Source organism: Cyanistes caeruleus, chromosome 11, assembly GCF_971803275.1.
Source record: "Cyanistes caeruleus chromosome 11, bCyaCae1.hap1.1, whole genome shotgun sequence".
NCBI lineage: Eukaryota > Metazoa > Chordata > Aves > Passeriformes > Paridae > Cyanistes > Cyanistes caeruleus.
The window spans coordinates 5,141,238-5,163,212 of NC_141711.1; the positions used below are offsets into that span (position 1 = coordinate 5,141,238).

A 21,975-nucleotide genomic window follows, 5' to 3' on the forward strand; every position below is an offset into this window, starting at 1 on the left:
GATGAGAGCTAATGGTAAACTAATAGGTTAGTGGTAATCTAAGAGGTTAGTTACCTGATGCTCAAAGATGCATTTTGTTTCTCATCAGACAAATTTGATCATCTTGCTTCAGGGTGGGAAAATAAAAATAATCCAGCCATGAGTATTGGATGAAAGGGTGCCACATTCAGGTGTGTTATGTAGGAAAGATCTCTGCACATTTCTGAACTGCACACAGGAATTAGAGGTATGCATCAAACAGCAATAAAAGGTTTAGCAAAGATCTGCCAAATGCACCCACATAGGACTATTTGTCAAAAATATATTTTTTTCCCCATGACTTAATTGCTCTGCATAGTATCCTCTCCCATGGCAGTTGTGCTCACACTTTCAGGTGAGACCAAGTTATTTATGCTCATCATTGGCTAGTTCACCATTTTTCTGGTGGAAGACAATGTGAGCTTTCTCTCCTTGAAGTCAGCTTTTATATGAAAATCATTCTCTCAGATGGATGTCTCTAAAAAATCCCAACCTCCAAAAAACCATCTGTTGGTCATTCTTTTCATCCTGCCAGGGTTAAGCATGGCCATTTTCTATCTCTGCTCTCATCTCTGAAAGGCCCAGAGCAGCTTCTACCGTGGAATCATGGAACCAGACTAAGGCAGGACAGTGTCCCTGTGGGAGCAAAAGATGTTGGAGTAGAGCTGGTGGTGATCTTCCAAGCATCAGTGGTTTGAAAATCCCAGCTGAAGGGATATCCAGGTCAGTTTGTGCTTGCACATGATTGTCCACACTTGACTGTAGGGCCCCTAATTCTGCTCTCTGTGACTCAAGCTCAAAGCCAGGGTCTGCTCTCAGTGAAATTTCACTGATGTGAATCACAGATGAACCTTCCTCAGCGATGACCTGAAATCCAGGAGCCCTCAGTCCTACTGCTGGGTCTGCTGAAGGTTTTAGCATCACCTTGGGCAGGTCTCAGGTCTTATGAGTTTCAGTTTCCTGCCTGGAAAGCAGAGGATTCAGTTTCTTTCCTCAGAGCAGCATGGCTTTATAAAGTACAAATATTTGTGAAGTTAAGTGCTTTGACTGTGTGAGCCTCTGAGAGAAGAAACCATAAATATGTGTCAGGCCTATGATCTGAATTCAAACCAGTGAACTAGAAAAAGTGTTGACAGCCTGAAACCAACTGCCCTGTACACACATCTCCTTCTGTCTACCTGAAGGATTATTTGTGGAATGTGTTTCTATTTTTCTCTGACAAAAAAATAGAATACCAAGCAAAGAAGCATGACCCATTTCTTTGTCAGGCAAGCTCTAAACCCTGCTTACTGGGATGTGACTGAGCTATTGATAAAAAAGCAGCTCATTTTAGGCCACAATATTCATCCTGCCCTTGAAGAAGAAACAAAGCCTGCCACATTCAGATGAAATGGATGTGCTTTCTGAGCCAAAGTACGTTTATCTCCTCCACAAGTTCTCCATGATCTGTAATTACATTTGGACCAGCCAGTGAAACAGGTAAGTGGCAAATGAGGAGAGTTAGGAATGTAACTAATCATTTTATAATAGGAAAACATCCAAGCAGTACAGCACTGACAGTACCTGCAAACTCTGCTAATAGTCAATCAATAGGTCTGATAAGAGCATCACTCGTCATAAACTGCTTCACCTTCAGCAATTTTTCACGGTCCTTTCTCTGTAGTGTGAGTTCACATCGTGCTCTTCCTGATGTTGCCATAGGAGCCGACTCCCTTCATGGTTTGGTTTTTTTTTTATATAGCATATAGTATATTCAAAACAATATCAAGTCATACCACACTGAGCTTTTTATTACCAGAGATTTTTGGACAGAAGCACATAATCTAAATTTTCTGAATTAATAGGCAGATGGTAGCTACTTTTTTTTTTTTTTTTTTGGTATTTTTTTTCCAACTTGTACATTTTAGATTTACAGAACTTGATTTCACACATCTGAAGAAACACTGACATAAATCTAAATTTATCTTTGATGCATTTACAAATATTCTTTTTCTTCTTCTTTTTTTTTTTTTTTTCATTTCCTAAAGTGTCTCTGTCTAGACTTCTGCCAAAAAGCAGGAACTTTCATTTTCTCCTCTGTTAACATAAATACCTTTTAACATTATGCAGAGAATGGCATAACTTGTCGCTTTCCCATGAGGACATGAAGACCATTCACTCCACCACTGAAACACATCTGCTTTCCATGGGCCAGGGTAAGTAACTCTGACATATTCCTGCTACACACTGTGCTCGTGTGAATATCCCTGAAATGCAGAATATTTGTGACTCTAGGCTTGTTGAATTCCTTTTCATTATTGTTTTCAATTTAGTTCCCTGAAACAATGAAGGTTAGTTGCATTCGACTCTTAATTGGACTTCACGTTCTATTAGTCATTATTTTTGCAAAGGCCTTAATTCCCCTCTAAAACATTTTAATTAAAACAGCAATTTCTCGGTGCCTCACTTCTCGAGCAGATTTTTTGCAGCAACTTCAAAGAGACGCAGATGTTTACTGAATTTGGTGGGGTGGTATTTGAGGCTGCCTACTGGCAAAGAAAAAATTCATAAACATCTCAATGAAACTTTCCTGTGGTAATGACAACATTTCCTTCTGATAATTTAGCAAGTCTAATATTTCCCAACCTCGACAGGCCTGTTTCATGGGCACAGCACAAGCAGCGTTATCTACTCAGAATGAGCCACAGCTGCTCTGCTGTGGGGTAAAAACCTCCCAGTGGTGATACCTTGGGCTTTGGCAAAGGGTACAAGAGGCCACACATTTGTTTGTGGGGCTCCTCTAACAGAATATCAGTAGACTGGGAATAAAGAAACCAAAGTTCAATTTCTGCTGGATTTTCCACAGCTCCCCAGGGTGATTGTGGGAGGCCATTTAGCTTCGTGTGCCTCAGTTCCAGCTGGTAAAAGGCTGATAACTGCTGATAACTGATGGCTTGGAATGGACTTACCTGCTGGTCTATCTCCTAGTGCACCAAGGGGTGCTTGAGGGGGTCTTGGGCTTTATAAAGTGCTGTTTGAATAAAATTCAGGAATGCTAGGGGATTATTTTGGAGGAGTTTCTCTTTACTAGTGGCAGCAGAGCCTGGAGCTGATCTTAGAATCCATTTGGGGGTAACTGGGCAGGCAGTGCTCCCCTCTGAACTGAGATGATGGTACTGGGGACACATGGCCATGGCAGACTACATCTAAAATATAGAGTAGGGTCCAGGTATCTTCTGTGGTTTGGGCAGGTGTCTGTCCCCAGAAAAGACTGGGCCTGTCCAGCTGAGCCACCAGGGAGGGTGGTCTCCTTGTGCAAGGATCACCATCTCTCATGAGTGATGGTGAGGCTCAGGCTCCTTTCTGTGACAGAACCAGAATTCCTAATGCTGGAAATGACCTGTAAAACCATCAAGTCCAACTGTTAACCTCACACTGCCATCTTTACCACTAAACCATGTCCCCAAGTGCCACATTGAGACCTTTTCTTGAACATTCCAGGGATAGTGACAGTACCACTTTCTGGGTAGTCTGTTTCTTCCCTGGGTACTCTTCTCTCATATTTTTGAAGGGAGATAATAGAAGTACCTGGAAACAGCTTATCCATTCCCACTGCGAGCACTGGGAAAAGACCAGCAAGGAAAGCCAGCATGGAAAATGGCGTGACACGTCATGTAGCTGCTTTAATCTACACTGTAATTACAGTGACAATTTCTGCCTCTTGAAGCATCAGGATTGAAGTGGTTACCCTGAAGGAGAAAGAAACTTAGTGGGAGAATTTTAACCAAATCTATGATGGGAACTGCAGCACTTCCTCTGCATTGGATTAAAAGTGATCAGCATGGCCAAAGGCATCCTGTGAGAGACAGGTAAGCAGCCTGAAAGGAAATTTGAAATATTAAAGGAATGAAGCTGGACTGGACAGAACTAGTTTTACAGTTCCCTATTCCTCTTTGATTTGGTAGCATTAGGCAGACTGAAGGGTAGATTATACCCTTTGCAGACTTATGCGTGACAGCAAGATACTTTTCCACACCAATAAACCCCCTGAAATTAATTGGACCTCTCACAAAAGTGCCTGGGAATGTGAACTAGGCTTGCACATTTCAGCCCTCAGATTTAATCTTTCTTCAGCAATGCCAGGGCCAGACTGCCTGGTGAACAGCTAGAGCTCAGCCAGAAATGGGAGTTCAGAGTGCTCTCAGTGACTGGGTCAAGGTCTCTGTGGACACATCCTTGCTGAGGAGCATCTCAGCTCAGCTGAATTCACCATAGCAAGAAACAGATCGCAAATGAACCAAAGGAAACTATTCTGAAGCGAAAGCAGGGATCAGCCACAAGTTTGTGCTCACCACAAACTGTTGTGCATTTGCTGTGAGGTGGAATTGCTTATGTGTATGCTTTTAGCTGGTGGCAAATGCTCTCAATGAGAATTAGCCTGGCCTGCAAAGAGGGAAACTTAATTTTAGGTAGTTCTGTGATAAGAGCACACAGCTAGGTGTCCACAGAGGCATGCTTAAGCTGAGGTGCCTGTGTACCAACTGCAAATGGGCTCCTGAAAAACCAAACCATATGAAAAATTCCCCTCACGTGCTGGTCTGGAAAGAAATAGCTTTGTTGTTGTTTCAAAGAATTAGTGAGCCAACAACTCAAAGCTTTGGGGGTGGTTACTGGGTTTTTACTGGAGTCTCTATGAGCTATACAAAGTCTGAAGACATTGTACGTACAGTACATCTTTTAATAAGAAGGGAGCTCACAGTCTACCAAACTCTGCCAAATAAACTTTTAATACATACTGTACTTCACTCAGTAGTTGTCCATCTCTTCTTCATGGAATATCTAACAGCTCTAAAAATATTTTCTTGGAGGAGGATAGAATTATCATTGTTATATATCAATCAAGTATGGTTAATGAAGCAAAGCCAGCATGCTAGTATTGCACAAGGGGAAAAGCCTCCAGAACACAAAGTGGAACAACAAATGCCCTCAAAATTCTGCCGAAGGGAACAGGAAGCTCTGGATGCTGCACCGGTAGGATTCGTGTAGCTCTTAGGCGTCCTTGTACCACAGCAGGTTTGCTTTGCCTCTTCACTGCCACATTTCTCTCTCAAACAGGTAGGGAACTTCCAGACCATTGCAAAAAAGGAAAAAAAAAATAAAAAAAATACAGCAGCTGCAGCAAAGTGTGGTACTATTCAATTTCTTGAAGAGTGAGGCTTTTATTTCAAAATATCATATATTAATATATATATATTTCTATATATATATATACTTTAACTGGTATAAAGTAAATTGTAGATCCAAACTTATACTGTTGCTTGTACTTCATAATCTCAGAAACTTTACCAAAGGAACCACTTTCTTCATTTTTTATTTTCAGTTGTCAAAAATCAGGGCCATTATTTTCACCGAATCCTTTCTCTCATACAGTAAAGCCACTGTTGTTTTCTGGTAAACAGTCAAAGTGCAAATAAGAAATCCATTTGGCTTGTAAATGCTGAGATGGTTTTAAACTTTCAATACTTTGTCCTCATAAATCAGCAGGGCTTTCACTGTCTCCATGCAGACGTGGGCACTCTGTTAAGTCCTTGGGTGGATCTGCAGTGAGAAAATGGGAAAGAGTTATGCATAATATGTTATTTTTAAAATACAGTCTTTTGGAAAAGAAAGACCCAGGCTCTGTGGGATGGAGCTGATTGATATAGCTCAGTTTAAATGCAATACTAGAAGGGTGTGTGTCTTTTAGTGCAGCAGGGGTGTAAAAATATGCAAGAGACATATCCTGAGCAAGATCCTACCTCTGCCTTGGGAGATACTGGATGTGCATTAACCACCTGGGCTGGTGGTGCTGGACATCACAGAATCACAGAATCTCTTGGTTTGGCAGAGACACCTTCCACTACCCCAGGCTGTTCTGAGCTCCTTCCAGCTCATCCCTTCTAGGGATGGAGCAGCCACAGCTTCTCTGGGCACCCTCTGCCAGGGCCTCACCACCCTCACAGGGAAGAATTCCTTCCTAATATCCAATCTAAACCTGCTGTGTCTGTCAGTCTGAAGCTGTTCTCCCTTGTGCTGTGCCACAATGCCCTTGTAAAGAGTCTCCCCCCACCTTCCTTGTAGGAGCCCTTCGAGTAAGAAGGACATGCCAGGACAGCTTTGGGTCTGGGGCTGTGCTCACCCCAGCCTTCTGCCCTCCCCTCCCCAGAGTGACTCCAGTGACTTCTGCTGGACAAGGCAGGCAGGAGCACCCACCTTTCAGGTCTGGAACCCCACCAGCTACTGACTGGCCATAGCAGCTACTCCATCTACTCACCAGATTTGTGTGAGATAACACACCCTGCAACAGACCAAAACCCATCCCTCTTTGTGACTACCACCAAAATTGATCTGAGTGCTGCACTAATGCTGCAAGAGGAAACATCAGGAGCTTTTTTAGGATGCTGAAATAAAAACAACTGACTGACAGCAAAAATAGTGCTCTCAAGGAAATGCTTTTGTTTTACTTTTGTTTCTTCCCTGTACTGGTACAACCTGATGAATGCCACGAGGGGTTCAGGCCTTTGCCAGGCTCCTGGGTCAGCAATGAAACTCACATTGACTTGAATATGATCAGGCTTGGCCATTAAATCAGGGCTACAGGTTATGATCTAAGCACGAGGTGATTAAATGCAGCAGTAAATATTAGAGCAAGAGAGATTGACATGAGATCCGGTTCAAATTGAATGAAACCGAATCCCACCAGTTAAAACTCAAACAAATGGTTTAATCCAGATTAAACCAGTCAAAAGCAGTCCAAACCAGATTAAGCTGGTCAAAACAGGATAAATGTGATAAAATCAGTTTAAACCACTTCAAACCAAATCAAACCTAACAGAACAAGTTCAAACTGGCTCAAACTAGTCAGAACCAGTTCAGATGGGGCAGAACTGGTTCATACTGGTTCAAACTGGTTCAACTTGATCAAACCTGGCTGTAACACAAGGCCCAGGCTCAGGAACTGGAGAGGGGCTTTGAGCTGAGCTCCTCTGCCCATTCCTAGCTGATCAACACATTAATTTCCATGCTCCAGAATATCAGCAGCATCCAGCCCGAGATGCTGCTCCTCTATTTCAACACAGCTGTAGTGCTGGAAGTGGTGATGTGACCTCCAGCAGGTCCTACCACAGCTCCAAGGGCCCCACATTTTTAAGGAAAACATTAAAAGTTCTTAAATAAATTATTAAAAAAAAAAGTGACAAGGGATTAAAGAAGCATTGAAACTGCTCCAAAAATTAAATGACAAAATTATTTCATTCCTGTGTTTGTGACCTGCGTGACCATCAATAGAAAACTAATCAATTTAAGGAAGCTGTAAGCTTTATAACTTTGGCTTTAAAAACCTAATTAGAGAGTTATGCTAAAGGGCAAAACACAGAAATAAATGCATGAAAAGGAAGGAATGAAGAATGTGCTGGCAAAGACTTCACTGAGTCTGTTGTCCACCTCCTTCTGACACTAATCAGTATTAATCACATCTGAGAGTCAACCATGAAGTTATGTACTACCCTAGAAAATTATTTATACTGTGTATATCCATATATCTATGTATTTATATATATTTATATATATATATGCATGTATGTATTTATGTATGTACATATGTACACATGCTTATATGTGATTTACTGTGGGCCTGGGAGAATGTACTAATGGGTATCTTAATCCTGAGAATCATAAATGTGAAGGTTTTCCTTGTCAGGACAGCAGCTGCCTAATGTAAATGTACTTAGTGTGAGGAAAAGCTTTCATTAAAACAGTTTAAAGTTTACAGCCTATGGAGACTTTCTGTAGCTTTCTGCCTAATCACCACAGAGAGAGCTGGGATGTTGACTGATTTGTTGTGTTTCTTCTGCTTTCTTAACTTTCTTAACTACTCAAATTGGACACACATGGCCTGGGACTGTGGTCAGGGCAGATTACATTGTAATCTCATTCTCTGCTGCTCTCTGAAATGGCAAAACAAAGGGAAAAAAAAACCAAAATAACAACCTGTTTCAAGATCTGATTGCTTCCATATTTTTACATTTATGTTGCTAGACTTGACACAGTGCTACGGATTCGAGCAAAGTTTCAGGGACTAAGAATTAGAATTTTTCCTTAGAAAATGCAAGAGACAGTTGCTGAGTGCATCATGTCATGTTGCCTTTGTCAATTGGGTTCTGTAATGATATTTTAAAGCAACAAAGCAAAATTCTACTGGAAGCAGCACCATAAGGTACTCCCCTCACAAGCTAATTAAAATAACTCCTGTGGGTAAATGAAGAAATATTTTTTCAGTTATGAGCACTCATTCTGCAAGTATTTAATTCAAATGAAATACAATAATGCATACTGAATAGATTGGACCATACATCTGCATATTAATGAAGCTGCTAAATTTCTAGCAATCACTTCTATCGCCTAAAACTAGTTTATATGATGAGAACTGGGGGAGTTAAGAGAAGGACAGCTTCACTGAAGAAAGAAAATGCAATTCCTCAATTATATAACCTGAAGACAGACTGCAGAAGGGCTGAATTATTGTATAAGATACTTCATGTTTCTTCTTAGCTCTTCTACATCACTTTCTTCTATTTTAACTCCCCACTTTCCTCACTGGAAAAGACATATAGCGAGTTTGTGGTCTGGGAGTTTTTAATTTCACTGTAAGGCACATTCAGTAACAAACAGCCTTCCAGTGGTGCTGCAGTGGGAAGAGATCAGCTGTGGGCACACAGAGATTTGCAGCAGAAAGAAACTGAGTCAAGGAATCCCAGTTCCCTCCATCCTTCCTCCTTTTCTCTGGGAGGTGACAAAGAGATCACTTGGATCTTGTTTTTGGGGGCCACTTACTGCTTCCTACAAAGAAAACCTCCTAAGTCAGTAGGTCTCCTGATAATTTAATGTGTTGGCAGAAGGCTCTGCTCCAGAAATGAGGGTTGCAGTACAAATCATTCATCCTGGAGTAGGTCCTATGGAGGGAAAGAAAAGGATTCAGGTGGCATGGAGATCAATTAGGGTAAATTCTCCTCCTTCAACAGAAGGCCTAGAAGATATAGAAAATGACTGGAGTTAGGATTGAAGAGAAAGGAAGAAGTCAGGAAATCACAACACTGTGCTGCGTACTCCTGTGAATTAGCAGCTGGGCATGTATGTAGAATTTTTTATCAAACAGGGAAAAAAAATCTTGAAAATTTGCTCTTTTTCATTTAGCAGGTTTCAAAAGCCATTTTCCAGTTCACAGAAAATGAAAATTTATATATTTATAAAAGCATTTTGAGTTGACAACCATGTAATTTTCTTGGAAAAAAAAAATCAATTATGGTATGAAAATGAGTTAATTAAAATTGTTGAATACAGGTAGAAGTGACAGTTTTAAGACAATGGTTGTGAAACAGTTGCACAACACAAAAGAAAAGCTAGAATCTACTTCTGAAAAACACTTTTATTCCCAAGGTAATCTCATCGTGGGAGTTTAGGCAGCTCATTCACACCCTCTCTTTGCAGTGCTCTGCCTTTTCCTGGCATGGTGTGGTGAAAGCTGTCGTCACCTGTTGGCCTGTGCTACCTGAACCTGCAGCATCTCAAGAGTTTGTCACTAATGAGTTCGTGGGGCTGGAGCTGCTCTGGAGTGAGACCTGCAGTGCAAACATGGAGCTGAGTCCTCTGCTACAAAGCAGAGCTTTTAGAGTACAGCTGCTAATCCAGATGTGGCCTGGAACCACCAAGGAATGGATGCAGGACCCAGAAATTCCCTCGAGCTAATATTCTCCCTTTAGCCACCAGGAAGGGACTCAGTGATGTGCATTAAGGGTATTTTGAGTAACAATGTCTGTAAGAAGGTGACCTGGCAATTCAGCAGCTCCAGCCTGCTGGTTGGAGCCTGGACCCAGCTGACCAGCCTGATCTGTGTGAATTTTCACCAAATTATGGCCAGAAGCACTGGGTGATCATGACAGTGGTCTTTAAGACTTTTACAGCAGGCATGATGATGGAAAAGACATGGGTGAGCAGTCATTAGTGATTCCCTCTCCTGTTAAGACCTTCTGGGTGCAGACAGAAAGAAAACTTACTCTGGTGGTCTTGATTTTATTGCCAGTCGCACACATCCATCCAGAATTATCCGGCAATGTCTTACATTCCTCTCCTTCTAGGCAGGGCTCCATCTCACACCACCATTTCCCAATCACTATAGAAGCTAAAAGAGAAAAGACAATGTTCACAACTATGTTACAATGACCAAATCTAATTAAATAATATCTCAAGGGTCTAACACTGCAGATAAAAGGCAGAGTGTCCCTTCAACCGGAGTTTAGTGATAAGGATTTCGTATTTAATTACTTGTTTGGCATCCTTTATTGCCTAAGACAGTGCACTGCTTGCCACAGCCTCCTCACACAGGAGATATTTCATTTTCCCATGCTGTGGCTGCAGGGAATGCTGTGATGGCAGCAGTTCTGCTGCAGACCAAAGGACTGTCCAGCCCAACAGCCCCTGCCCCTGAGTGCCAATCTCATCTTCATGGATGTGTACAAGAACAAGTCTGAGGAGATTTTCCTCAGAATATTCTCCATGTCTTCAGGACTTCTGGTTCAGTGTACTCCACATAAAACTATGTCTGCTTTGCTTTCAGGACTTACAGGTGGATTTTTTTTACCACAAATCTGTCCAGAATTATTTGAACCCATGGAGACTTTTAGCTTTCCCAATACGGCATCACAGGGAGCACCACAACTAGAAACAGAGGGTAAGGTGACAATGAACAGCAGCAGAAGCTGTTTGTTGAAACACAGTTATGAATTTTATAGGAACCATATTATCTCTAAAAGTAACTTTTAATTTCCAAATATTTAACATTGTAAATAACGGCAGTGTTTGGATCCAGTTGTTTGACTTTAATTGGCACATGTGTTTACAACCTTGAATGTACCTTAATGAAGTTTCTTGCCTGGGAATTGGTATCTTATTATATCCTTAACTGTATCTTAATGACATTTTTTGTCTGGGGATTTTGATAAACTTTAGCTAACCTTGCAACTGTGACGAGTTGGCTCATGAGTGGCTCTTTCTCTGGCAAGAATTAATTTCATGGTTGCACTCAGGAAGCCTGTCAAAGCTTTCTGCACAGTCACTCAAAGAGAGATGCTTAACCCATTTATATCATCCCTCATGGTTGCTTCAAGCCCACAAAATACCTTTGAAGCAGCTGCCTACCTAATACATATATATTAATATATATACACACCAGCTGACTGCCATTCAGCTCTGGAAAATGCCCTGTTGTGCATGCATTGATTTAAGGGCATTACAGAGCTTATAATTAAATTCTTGAATAAAAAATTGGATAGAATAGTTCAGTTTGAGGTGCCTTACAATGATCATAGAGCTCTCAGTGTTGTCTTTCCTGTTTTTTCCCACAGCTTGTGTCTGATTTTTATTATAAAATGTATCATTTCTCTATAAATACAAGACACAAAAAGAGCCCTTTACACCTGTGCTGGCAAGGCAGTTTAATGATGCTATTCACACACCTTTTTCAGAAGGGAATCATTAATGCTGCTAACAGCAGAGAAAAAAGATCTCTCTTTGCAATGCATGAAAAGGCGTGAGGGCTGAATCCGTGCTCTAATAATAGATTGTGCAGTGAGCAAACTGAAAAACCATATCCTGCTAAATACTGGCCTTCACAGCAATCATCAGAGCAGAGCATCCTCAGGATGCGTGAGAAGAATCCCGTGACACGGAATCAAAAGTGGTGATCATCATTATTTACTGGGAGCAGCGCTGCAACATTAAATAACCGCGGAGAAGGATCCTGCCGTGCCAGGTACTAAAACCCACAAACCTGAACGCCCTGGCCTGGGGAGCTGACGGTGTAAAACAGAGAGATGAGGTGAGTACAGACTGACAGGCAGCGTGGAGGAGCAGTGCTGCTCACAGAAATACAAATGATCTCACTGCTTCTTAATGCTGTTAAATACAGCCCAAATATTCAGATCTTGGCCTTGAAAAATAATCAAATGCAAAGTCAGGGCTGAACCTTAATGGCAACTGACTCATGTAGTGGTGTCTAGTACACCACTTTTAGTATATATAATATGTTTTAGTATATACATATATATTTTTATTGATTTATGATTCCAGTGCAATCACACCCAAGTGTCCATCAGTGAGCATCCTCACCTGGGCTGAAGATCAGGCTCCTTCTATAATTGGAGAAAGTAATGGGGGAAATTTGCAGATGAAAAGCTCCTCTTTGTCTCTAATATGTAATCAGGCAAAATCCTTTGTAAGTCTGAAGCACTACAAAGCTCACTGTGGTCTAGTCCTCAGGTGCATACCATGGCAGGGACATCCAAAACCCAAAGAAAATTACTTTCTTTGAATCTTGTGTTTATAGGTTTTCTCTTCTATTAAAAGCCTTTTAATCTTTAGGACCAGTTGTCTTTCTTGGGAACTGCTGATCCTTTGAGTTCTACTTGATTTCAAAGTTTTACACCTCCAGCTCTGTTCAAAGAGGAAGGAAAAGGCTTTAAAATGAATCACAGTTTGCAGCACCTGAGATTGGGCCCACCTGTGGGAGGAGAGGAGAAACCTTCCCCAGGGAAATGATGCAGCTTCTCTGTGTTTAGGTTCTGTCACTTTGAGATGAGCTGAAGCAGTTGGGTGGGAGAGGGAATTGCCCAAATTAAGATGCTCCCCTCAGTGTGGTTTTTATTCAAGACCTCCCAGATCCCGATGAACCTGAGTCTCAGTGACCCAAACCACTCATCCTGGGTGAGAATTAGAGATTCCTGTTAATCACCAGGCAGCACAGGCTGTGAGTGCTCACATCATGCTGAATTAGACACCTGGAGCATTCTGGAGTGCGTCTCATCGTGCTTTTCTCACTGCCTGGGGAGTACATGAAGAACAAGGGTTTCTTCATGCAAGGGTGAATGGACTGAGACAGATCCCTCTGCCATGGGGAAAGGAAAAGGACATGGAACAGAAGAGCTTTGACTACTCCTGCTTTGCTTAAGTTTGGTTTCAGTGCTTTATTTTTGTCTTTTTTCCCCCATCACCTTCTAGGTTAAATAAGGGATTGTTTATATCTGAACTATTTTCAAGAAAATGCCTCTTTTATAAGAATATTTTACTCCTAACATATCACCAATGGAGATGGGGAAAAAAATAACTTTCTTCAATAAATTCTCGAGGTTTCTTTTTCATCCCAATTGACACTTTCTAAAAATCTTTGTTTGCAAAGCCATAGAATAATTTTGATGAAAATATTTAACTTTTGATGTATTTAGTCTGCATGGATTAACACACACAAAAAGCATTTGGTTGAAATGGCATTTGCAAATCATGGGCTCCAGACAAACTACAAATAAGAAATCTGAAGATCAGATAGAATACAGGGAAAAAGTAATAGAATAGCTTATATTTTCTCATGTTTACACAATTCTATTGCATTTTAAAATACATTTGTTCCCAAACATAATGCCCAAAGCCTTAGGGGACTGCAGGGAGCTGCCAGTTTAGCTTGGATTCAGTGGGATTCAGCCTTCAAAGTTCATGAGACCCTTTGGAGGCTGCACAAAGGTAGTGACCATGCTTTGATTTGCTCTTGTGCATCATCTGGAGCACAAAGTTGTGATGCATGAGGACAGCTGGCTGGGGAAAAGCTTTCCCCTTGAATTTCAGTGTCAAAGTATTCTATTAAGGGGAAGTAGAAATGCACTGAACACCTTCATACATCTACACCTAAAAGATCAAATCATCACACAAACACTAATTGTTCAATCATCTTCTTCGAGTACAACAAAGTTTGGAAAAAATACACAATCCATTTGATTAAAGCTTCCTGTTGAAACTCCTGAATTTATTATATTTCACATTTCTCAGTCTTCAAGTTCTTGCATTAAACTGAAGGTAGTCAGTTCCTGAAAGCCATTTTACAGGTGATTAACAGGACATGGACAGAGGAAATGTGCACACACAGCCCAGACACTCACAGAAAATTGCTTCTGTCATTTTTGCTACTCCTGCCTGTAGAGAAAATGCAAATTTTTTGGTTTTGTTTTGCAGATAAAATCCTCCTTAACTTTTCTGCATTTGCATTTAGGAAACTGCTTTAACAATATGACAGTCTATATGGCAATAAGTATAAAGACATTATATTTAACAATGTAACAATGAGACCATCCTCACAAAGTAATAGATAACTTTAATTCATGTTTATGGAAACTTGAAATATGAAAACAGAGCAAAGTATCATCATGCATTTTTCAACAGTTTAGAAGGAACAAGCTATGTATTAAAATGTTCCAAGATGCTTCTGCTGTTGCCATTATAAAGCCACAGCAGCTCTCTTTCTGCCTGTGATAAAGTGCACACATTTTGTTTATATAGAAATAGAATACAACGGAATGGAGATATTAGATTGTGGTTCCTCCAGATCATAGGTATTGTGTTACTGCAAGGAATAAGAAGCTCATTTTCAAAACCAGTATGACACTCATGGCAGGAAGGGAAAGTTTTCCCTGTAAGTACAGAGCATTCCGTTTTAATCGTGTTTCTACCAGCCAAGATTGATATAAATAAAATTTAAATAGAGAACACATTTCACAGATGTCAGAAGTGAAAAAGACTTTGTCAGCTTAATGAAAAGATATCAATTTTCTTCTCTTTATTCAATATATTGTGAGTCATTTTCTAAATGGATTAGATTAAAGGAAAGTTCAAACTCCCTATGAGAGATTCTTGTGCTGATGGAGATTTTGGCAATAGCAACAGCACAGAGGTGGGTAAAATCTTTCAAGCAGTTTGTAATTTTTTTTATTTTTTTTTTTTTAAAAAAAAAAAGATATAAACTAGAATGGGAAAAACTGTAACCCTGTGTTCACCTATACAACAAAATCTCAGAGAATTGAATGAGACATGCAGTTTCTCTTAGTTTATTGGGATGTCATGGGGAGCAGAATGAGTTACAGGGGTGGGAACACACTTTCTGGGAGGATGAGAAAACTGGACTGAAAGGAAGTGTCATCTGAAGGGTTATGTATTTCATAATCAGACAGAGATAGCAGCCACTCTGGGAGCTGTAGAGGAGCAATCTGATGAGTTAAAGAATACAAATCCAAAACAAAAGATTTCAGGTTGAATATTGCTATCTGGGAGAAATGCAGGATGTTTCCTACAGGGAGTCCAAACTATCAAACTCTGCTTTAATTCAATCTTACTCAATTTTAGAAGTATCAGTCTAATGCTCCTGCAGTGCAATGCTTCACAGACTTTGATAACAGACCTCTCATAGCTCTGGGAAATGGACATTTCTCCCATTAAAAATACAAGCACAGTGCAATCAGTCTGGCAAGTGGTGTCTCATACATCTAATTGCCTCAAATTCAGTCTTGCTGAGTTAATTTAATATTTTTTAATTGTAGTAAACATTAAAAAGACATCAGCAAACTAAACTTTTTTTTTTAACACTCTGATCTTTGTGATATTCTCCAGGGTTTTTTTTTTTTTTAATGTCTTATTAATTCACTGACCAAATTAAAAGAATTGAAGATTTAATTTTTTTTTTCCATTCAGAATTCCTGATTCTCCATTACAAAATATTCAGCAGCTAGAGTAAGGTATTTTTAAGACTGTGTTACATGTCTGAACAACACTGTGGGCTGCACCATTAAATAGGAAAAGGCAGATTAGATGCAAAGAATCCATGTACAATTTCCTTTTAAGATCCACATAAACCAGCAAAAAAGGGTGCTAATTCAACAGCATGGGAAGAGTCACTAGTGAAAAAACACTTACATTGCCATTTCCTAGCAGCCAACATACTGTTAGGTAAATTAGGAAAAATGACATAAACACATTTTGTGCTTCCCTCCTAACAATGTGACCAATAGAGGTGGTGGTGGCCTGGGAAGCAGAAATTCTCAATGCTTGTTTAATCCCAGCTCTGCTTCTCACTTTCTCTGTTACTACAGGTAAATCATCTCCTTGGTATACCAGCTTGCCATTTGCAATTTTATTTACTTAGAGGATGAGTTATTCTTGCTGTATTTCCTTGTATGTTTCTCTCTGTCTCTTCTGCCCTGCTGAACTTTAACACTGAATTACAGGAGGTTGGGACTGACATTTTTTTTTCTCCAGTTGTACAGCCTGAAGAATGGGTTTCTCAGGCACTATGAAAATAAATTATAACATTAAAATGATGTGAAGTGCTGCCAGAAGGCCCTTAAGCGCACTCCTACCTTTGAGCTGGATGGAGATGGTCCATTAAAGAACAGATTTCCCACAAAAAAAAAAGCTTAGATTTTGCCAAGGAATTTCTGTCCCTCAATGCAGACTGGGAGACATCAAGTGCTGCAGCTTTGTCATTTTTCCATGTCCCTTTCTTTGCACCTCTGGAAACAGCTGCTCCTTAGGGATGTGGCTGAAGTAGGAGCAGGATTCCTCATGAGTGAATGTCACTGGCAGCGACAGAACCCAGGTGTGTGAGCACCTCTAAGGCATGCCCAGATGTTCAGAGGTAAAGCACAAGGATTTGTCAGGTCTGCTGGTTTTTGGCACACAGGTAAAGCACCCAGAGCTCAAGGAGAGCTGTAGAATTTGCACAGCCATTTTCTGAGTCGGGAAGATCGCAGCAGCAATGACCAGGAAAAGAAATTAAAATGTTTCTTAGCCCCTCACAGTTCAACTTGTGAGATCTTTTCAAAGTCTGGGTTTTTAGGAAATACGAAAATGAAGCCAGCAAGAAGCTGTCAGGCTGGGAGGCCTCTTGTGGCACTCCTTCAGGAGATGCCAGTGGCTCCCAATTGTGCTGGCAGCTGGCTCTCAACCCTGTTCTCATTTGATAATCCTGCACTCAAAAAGCGTGGCAGTTTTTTTTGAGCTGTAATTATTCCACATTGCACTGAACTCAGACATGACTAAAGCCTGACACTTTTTCTCTGAAAGTCATGGATCACAGCTGATATTCTAACAGAGCCCTCAGCGCATTATCTATCAGGAAACTCGATTTCTGCAAAGGAAAGGCAGAGCAAGCCTCGACAAAACAGATTTTTGCAGATATCTGTGGCAGAGAGAAAGGACATGAAATGATAAAATAAATCATGTATGATAAACTTGTCTCCCCAAAAGTGCACAGTGTATTCCATGACCTTCCAGAGTGCTAGAACACAGTCTTATATTTTTTCTTGGAATTTCCTGAACTCTTGCACAGCAACAGATATCCAAAGCAAGCATCAAGCTGCCAACTTTATTTATAGTTTTATGTGTGTGGGTTTATTGGTGGCTGACATAACCTCTCTGCAAAGAGAGTGGGGAATTTGAGAGCAACCTGCTGGCACTAATGAGGGCTAATGAGGCTGATGAGGACATGAAATCCAACATTCAGGGAGCTGATGTGAATGCAGGTGACTGAGGATGCCCTCCCAACCTGTCTGGGCTTCTTTTGAAGGTTAGGGAAACCCATTGCTGCTATTTATTACTGAAGTTTGGAACTGAATCCACCCTTCCCTGCAGAACAAGGCTGAGAGGAGGCTGCTAAAATATTTGTGCAATGAAGCAATGTGATTTACAGCCTCTTTGAATGGCTTCAGATAACCCAGTGAGAGCTTAATCTTATTGTTATATATTTAATGAAATGCAACATATTTGGAAAGACAATAGGAAACTACTTATAAATATTCACAGGCATGTTTCAGACCAGAGTTGAGGACTGGTGTTTCATCAAAGAATTGTATCTTCATGCAATAATAATTTAATAATAAAGTAAATTAATGAGTTAAAATGCAGAGGGAGATGTGCCAGGCTGTGAGATGAAGAGATGAAGATTAGGGGTTTGTGGGTGGCCTTGCAATGTTACTCCTCCAATGGCTGCTGGGACCCTAAATCATATATATATATATGTATGTATGTGTGTGTGTGTATATATATATATATATATAAACCAACTATCTGTGTTTAGCGTGTGATCCAACAGTTACTGGAGAAACAGGGAAAAAAACCCAAAACCTCAGTTTTTACAGACTTTAGACCAAATCTGGTGTCTATAAAAGCTGCCATTTGCTCAAACATGAGCTCCTGTGCTGCTGGTGTTGGGTTTGGGGATGTGGAAGGGAAAAGCTGTGAAATGGGCTCGGAAGGGTGAAAGTCTATCATGAAATTTTGACTGAATGAGGTGCCAGAATCACAGCCTAGCAGCAAAGCACTATGAAAGAACACTGGAAATGAATAAATTATATAACTGTAATGCATTTATAAGGCATAACAAAGCATGCATAATATATTAGAGGGTTATCAGTTATGAAATTAAAATCTGGTGTACCACTTGGGTAAAAATTGTGTAGTGTTTCTCTCATTACCAGAAAAAACTCTTGTTAACAGAGAAGATTCCTTCAAATAAATATACATAGAAAATTCTTGCATTGAATCTACAGAAATAAATGATATAATGTGGTTATGTGTCATTAGTCAATGAAAAACACCTTTTTTTTTTTTTTAATTTGTGTATGCTTTTCCAGTGACAAATGGTTTTTGCTTTGGCTTTCTTTTTGAAGTGCAAGCTATTATACTTTCCCTCTCTTCCTCTGCGAAAAATACTAAGTTCTCTGTCCTTTACAGACCTGTGGCTGGAACTCCAAACTGAGAAAATATTGAAATATGTGGCTGAGATTCCAAGTGTCTCTGCAAGAGTAGGGGCGATCAGATGGGTACCTGCTGCTGGAGAAAGCAAGAGAGGGCAGGAAAGGTGGCAAAAGAACTGAAAACATGAAAGAACCTGAGCAGTAAAAGGGTGAAAGAGAGCAGGTTTAAGTTAGATATTGAGAAGAAATGCTTCCCTGTGAAGGTGGGGAGGCCCTGGCACAGAGAAGCTGTGGTTGTTCCATCCCTGGAAGTGTCCAAGGCCAGGTTGGACAGGACTTGGAGAAGCCTGGGAGAGTGGGAGGTGTCCCTGCCCATGGCAGAGGGTGGGACTGGATGGGCTTTAAGGTCACTTCCAACCCAAACCATTCTGGGATTCAATGATTCTATATTTCTCCTAAAAGCTGGATGTTAAGGAGTTTTTGGGAAAAGAGACTGCTAAGAGGTGTGAAATACATGAAGCCATCTGCTATTCTCTCCTTAAAAAGGATGGCAAAAGGATAATAATCAGACCTGGAAGATTCCTGCAGCAAAATCCCAGGGAAGGGTGGGAGCTTTTGCTGCTGTCTGTACCCACCAGATCATTTCAGTCCAGCTACAGAAACTTGTTCATTCAGACCTCCACCAACCCAAACCCACCCTGCACGGGGTCAGGGGCACTGTGCTCTCATTGCAGGGACAATTCCATGTGAAAGGAAAACAAAGGGAGGTTTTATTGTTCTAATTATGGCACTCTGAACTTGCAGGTGGTGCTTGCTGCTTTCTGCACAGTGGTACCAAAAGGCAGAGCCTGCACATTTCTTGAGGAGCTGGTTTAGTTAACTCGCAGTTATCTCTGCTGGGAAAAGACAAAAAGGTCCAAATTCTCTTCCATGAACTGGGAACTGCTGTGGCATAAATAACACACCTTTAGAGCACTCATATCTCCACAGTCCAGGAGAGCACATTTCAAAATCTGTGTGGAAGAAGCTGTTTTCAAAGGTCAAGTTAAATAATCCAACTGGCACTACACAAGGTAATTACTGATTTATTAAAAGTGTTGTATTCATTCAGCTATCTTTGTTCTGTGATGTAAGACAAGTCTAATTTTGTTTCAAAGATTAAAGGAACATTTGTTTTTTGTAAACAAATCCCTAGCTGCTATTACAAATTACATCATGCATAATCTTGACATGATAGATTGGGAGATATTTCAGTGCAACAATACCAGTGCAATTGGAACAAGAACTGCGAGACTGAACAAAAATTGATGAATTGAGCACACCATATTTTGTATTTCATATCATAGCTTAATTACTGCTTCAATATGCATGGAATAAGAGAAGTAACTCAATTATAAAAGCTTATCAGCAAGACTTACAAACAGTGAAATTCATGTGTGGATATTAAACTGACCTTAACTGACAAGCTTTCTTTTGAAATTATGTTTTCCTTCAGTGCTCATAATGCTTATTTACTCTGAGACCTTTTACAGAGCTGAGAAGTCTTTTAATGGGCACTTGAAATTTCATGGCCACGCTGCTATTGGCACAGCTCATGTCTTTTTGCCTCTGTTCAATTTAACTCTGAGTTGTACCATTTTAAAAGATCAAAATTCTACGATTCACAGTGATGTTTTTCCTCCTTTTTTTTTCTGCCTTGGAAGAGGCCCTGGGTTTAATTTCTTCTAGGTAACTCTTTGCTAGTAATAATTTATACAATGACCTTACCCTGTTGTCCTTGGAGTGAATAATCCTGAATTTATACAAAGATCATTATTTCCATTGTAATGCACAAGATGCGCTCTTGAAAAAATAAGAAGGTGGAAGGAGCTGAGAGCCTCAGACTCCAGGTACTCCAGGAATCTCGTGGCCACTCTGCTCAGGTGATTCTCAGCTCTGTTCTCATCACTACAAAAGGGACTTTGTTTTCCACAAACATCTGTCCTTGTTCTACTTGATCTCATTACTGCTCATACAAAATGAATGTACGTGGAGCCTGAGCGTGCCCAGCACAAGCTCTTTACAATTATGAGCATGAATTAGTGGAAAAGGTTTTGCAGAATGAGTTCAGCTCTGCCAGTTGCAAAATGTATGCAAACAGGAGCCCTGAAAAGACAAATAGCTAAACAAAGACATTGGGAATTGCTCTAGTTACCAGAAAATCAAACAGAAAGCTTTAGATGGAATTTTGTGATTTTATATATTTTTTTTTATTTTTACAATACTCCCTCCATCATTTTAAAGCACTTAAGAACAGAAAAAAAGGTTGAAATAGGTGGATTTTCTTTCTAGATATTAATCTTCAAAAATACTTGCTAAAATAGGAAAATAATTACCTAGTGAGCCCACTAATTCTGGGCATTATGTTGCAGTCCTTAGACTTCATATTTCTGATTTTCTGCTTTAATAGTGATCACCAATAGAAGAGAAGGTGGATGAACAAGAGAAGCAGGTCGATGGGAAAGCGCTGGGAAAGCTGTAAAGAGTGGCTGTGTGCAGCTGATCTGAGCTGTCATTGCTCAGAGAGCTGAGCCCATCTCTGCAAGTGCCCTGCTTTCATCCCATCACTTGGGTCACACTGAGGCTTCACAGCAGGACCACTCCTGCTCCATCCTGCATGACCACAAACTGACTTCACCAAATTGTCGTGGGATCCATGTGTCCACCTCACGAGGCTCCTTGAACACAGGACAATTAAGAAAGAAGCACAGGGTGAAGGGGTTCCTCTCCTGATATCTTTTTCTATTTAAGCAATTTAATTATCCATTACCCAAATTCTGCAGAACCCCTTCTGTCCTGACTGGCACCTGCCATTTATAATGTGCAATGCACAGAGAATGGGACCCAAAAGGTGGGAATGTCCACAAAGGGACTCTTACCCACCAACACTGCAAAACTGAGGGCTCTAATAGGAAGCTCTCTTCCATCCAGAAGAGAATTTCCAGAGAAGTTTATCCAGAGAAGTTTTTGCTATTCTAGCGCTGCCATTTTTTATATAGTTCTGTTTTTTCCATTTAATTTCATATAAGAAATCCCCTAGCACTGCTCAGGCTGATCTGCCATGGACTCTCAGGGTTGATATTCTTTCCAGCACCACTTACAGTATCTGACTTCTCATTCGATCAATCGACCTGTGTGAGTGATTTCTCCTTTCATTTGCTTCAGGCCTCTCCTCAGCACCAATCCTTTCCCTTTATTCAGTAATTCAGTCCCCACTCTTGTGATCCCAAAGCTGAGGCTGCAAACTGGTGGCTCCCCCATAAGACACGGAGCACAGCCAAAGGAATGGTCCCACTCTTGACTGTGTCACATTTAGCACAAACACTCTAAGATACAA

At 40.5% G+C, this 21,975-nt stretch overlaps 1 protein-coding gene across 2 annotated transcripts in view; it reads right to left on the minus strand.

Annotated features, from left to right (window-relative positions):
* Positions 1-1,782: 1,782 nt before the first annotated feature.
* Positions 1,783-21,975, minus strand: part of TAFA1 (TAFA chemokine like family member 1) — a 218,301-nt gene continuing 198,108 nt past the window's right edge. For both annotated transcript variants that reach the window (XM_086845647.1, XM_023935161.2), the window contains 2 exons: positions 10,089-10,213; positions 1,783-5,595 (listed from right to left, as the gene is read on the minus strand). In XM_086845647.1, the coding sequence (XP_086701773.1) occupies positions 5,578-5,595; positions 10,089-10,213 (143 nt within the window). In that variant the 3' untranslated portion in view covers positions 1,783-5,577. The remainder of the gene's footprint in view (positions 5,596-10,088; positions 10,214-21,975) is intronic.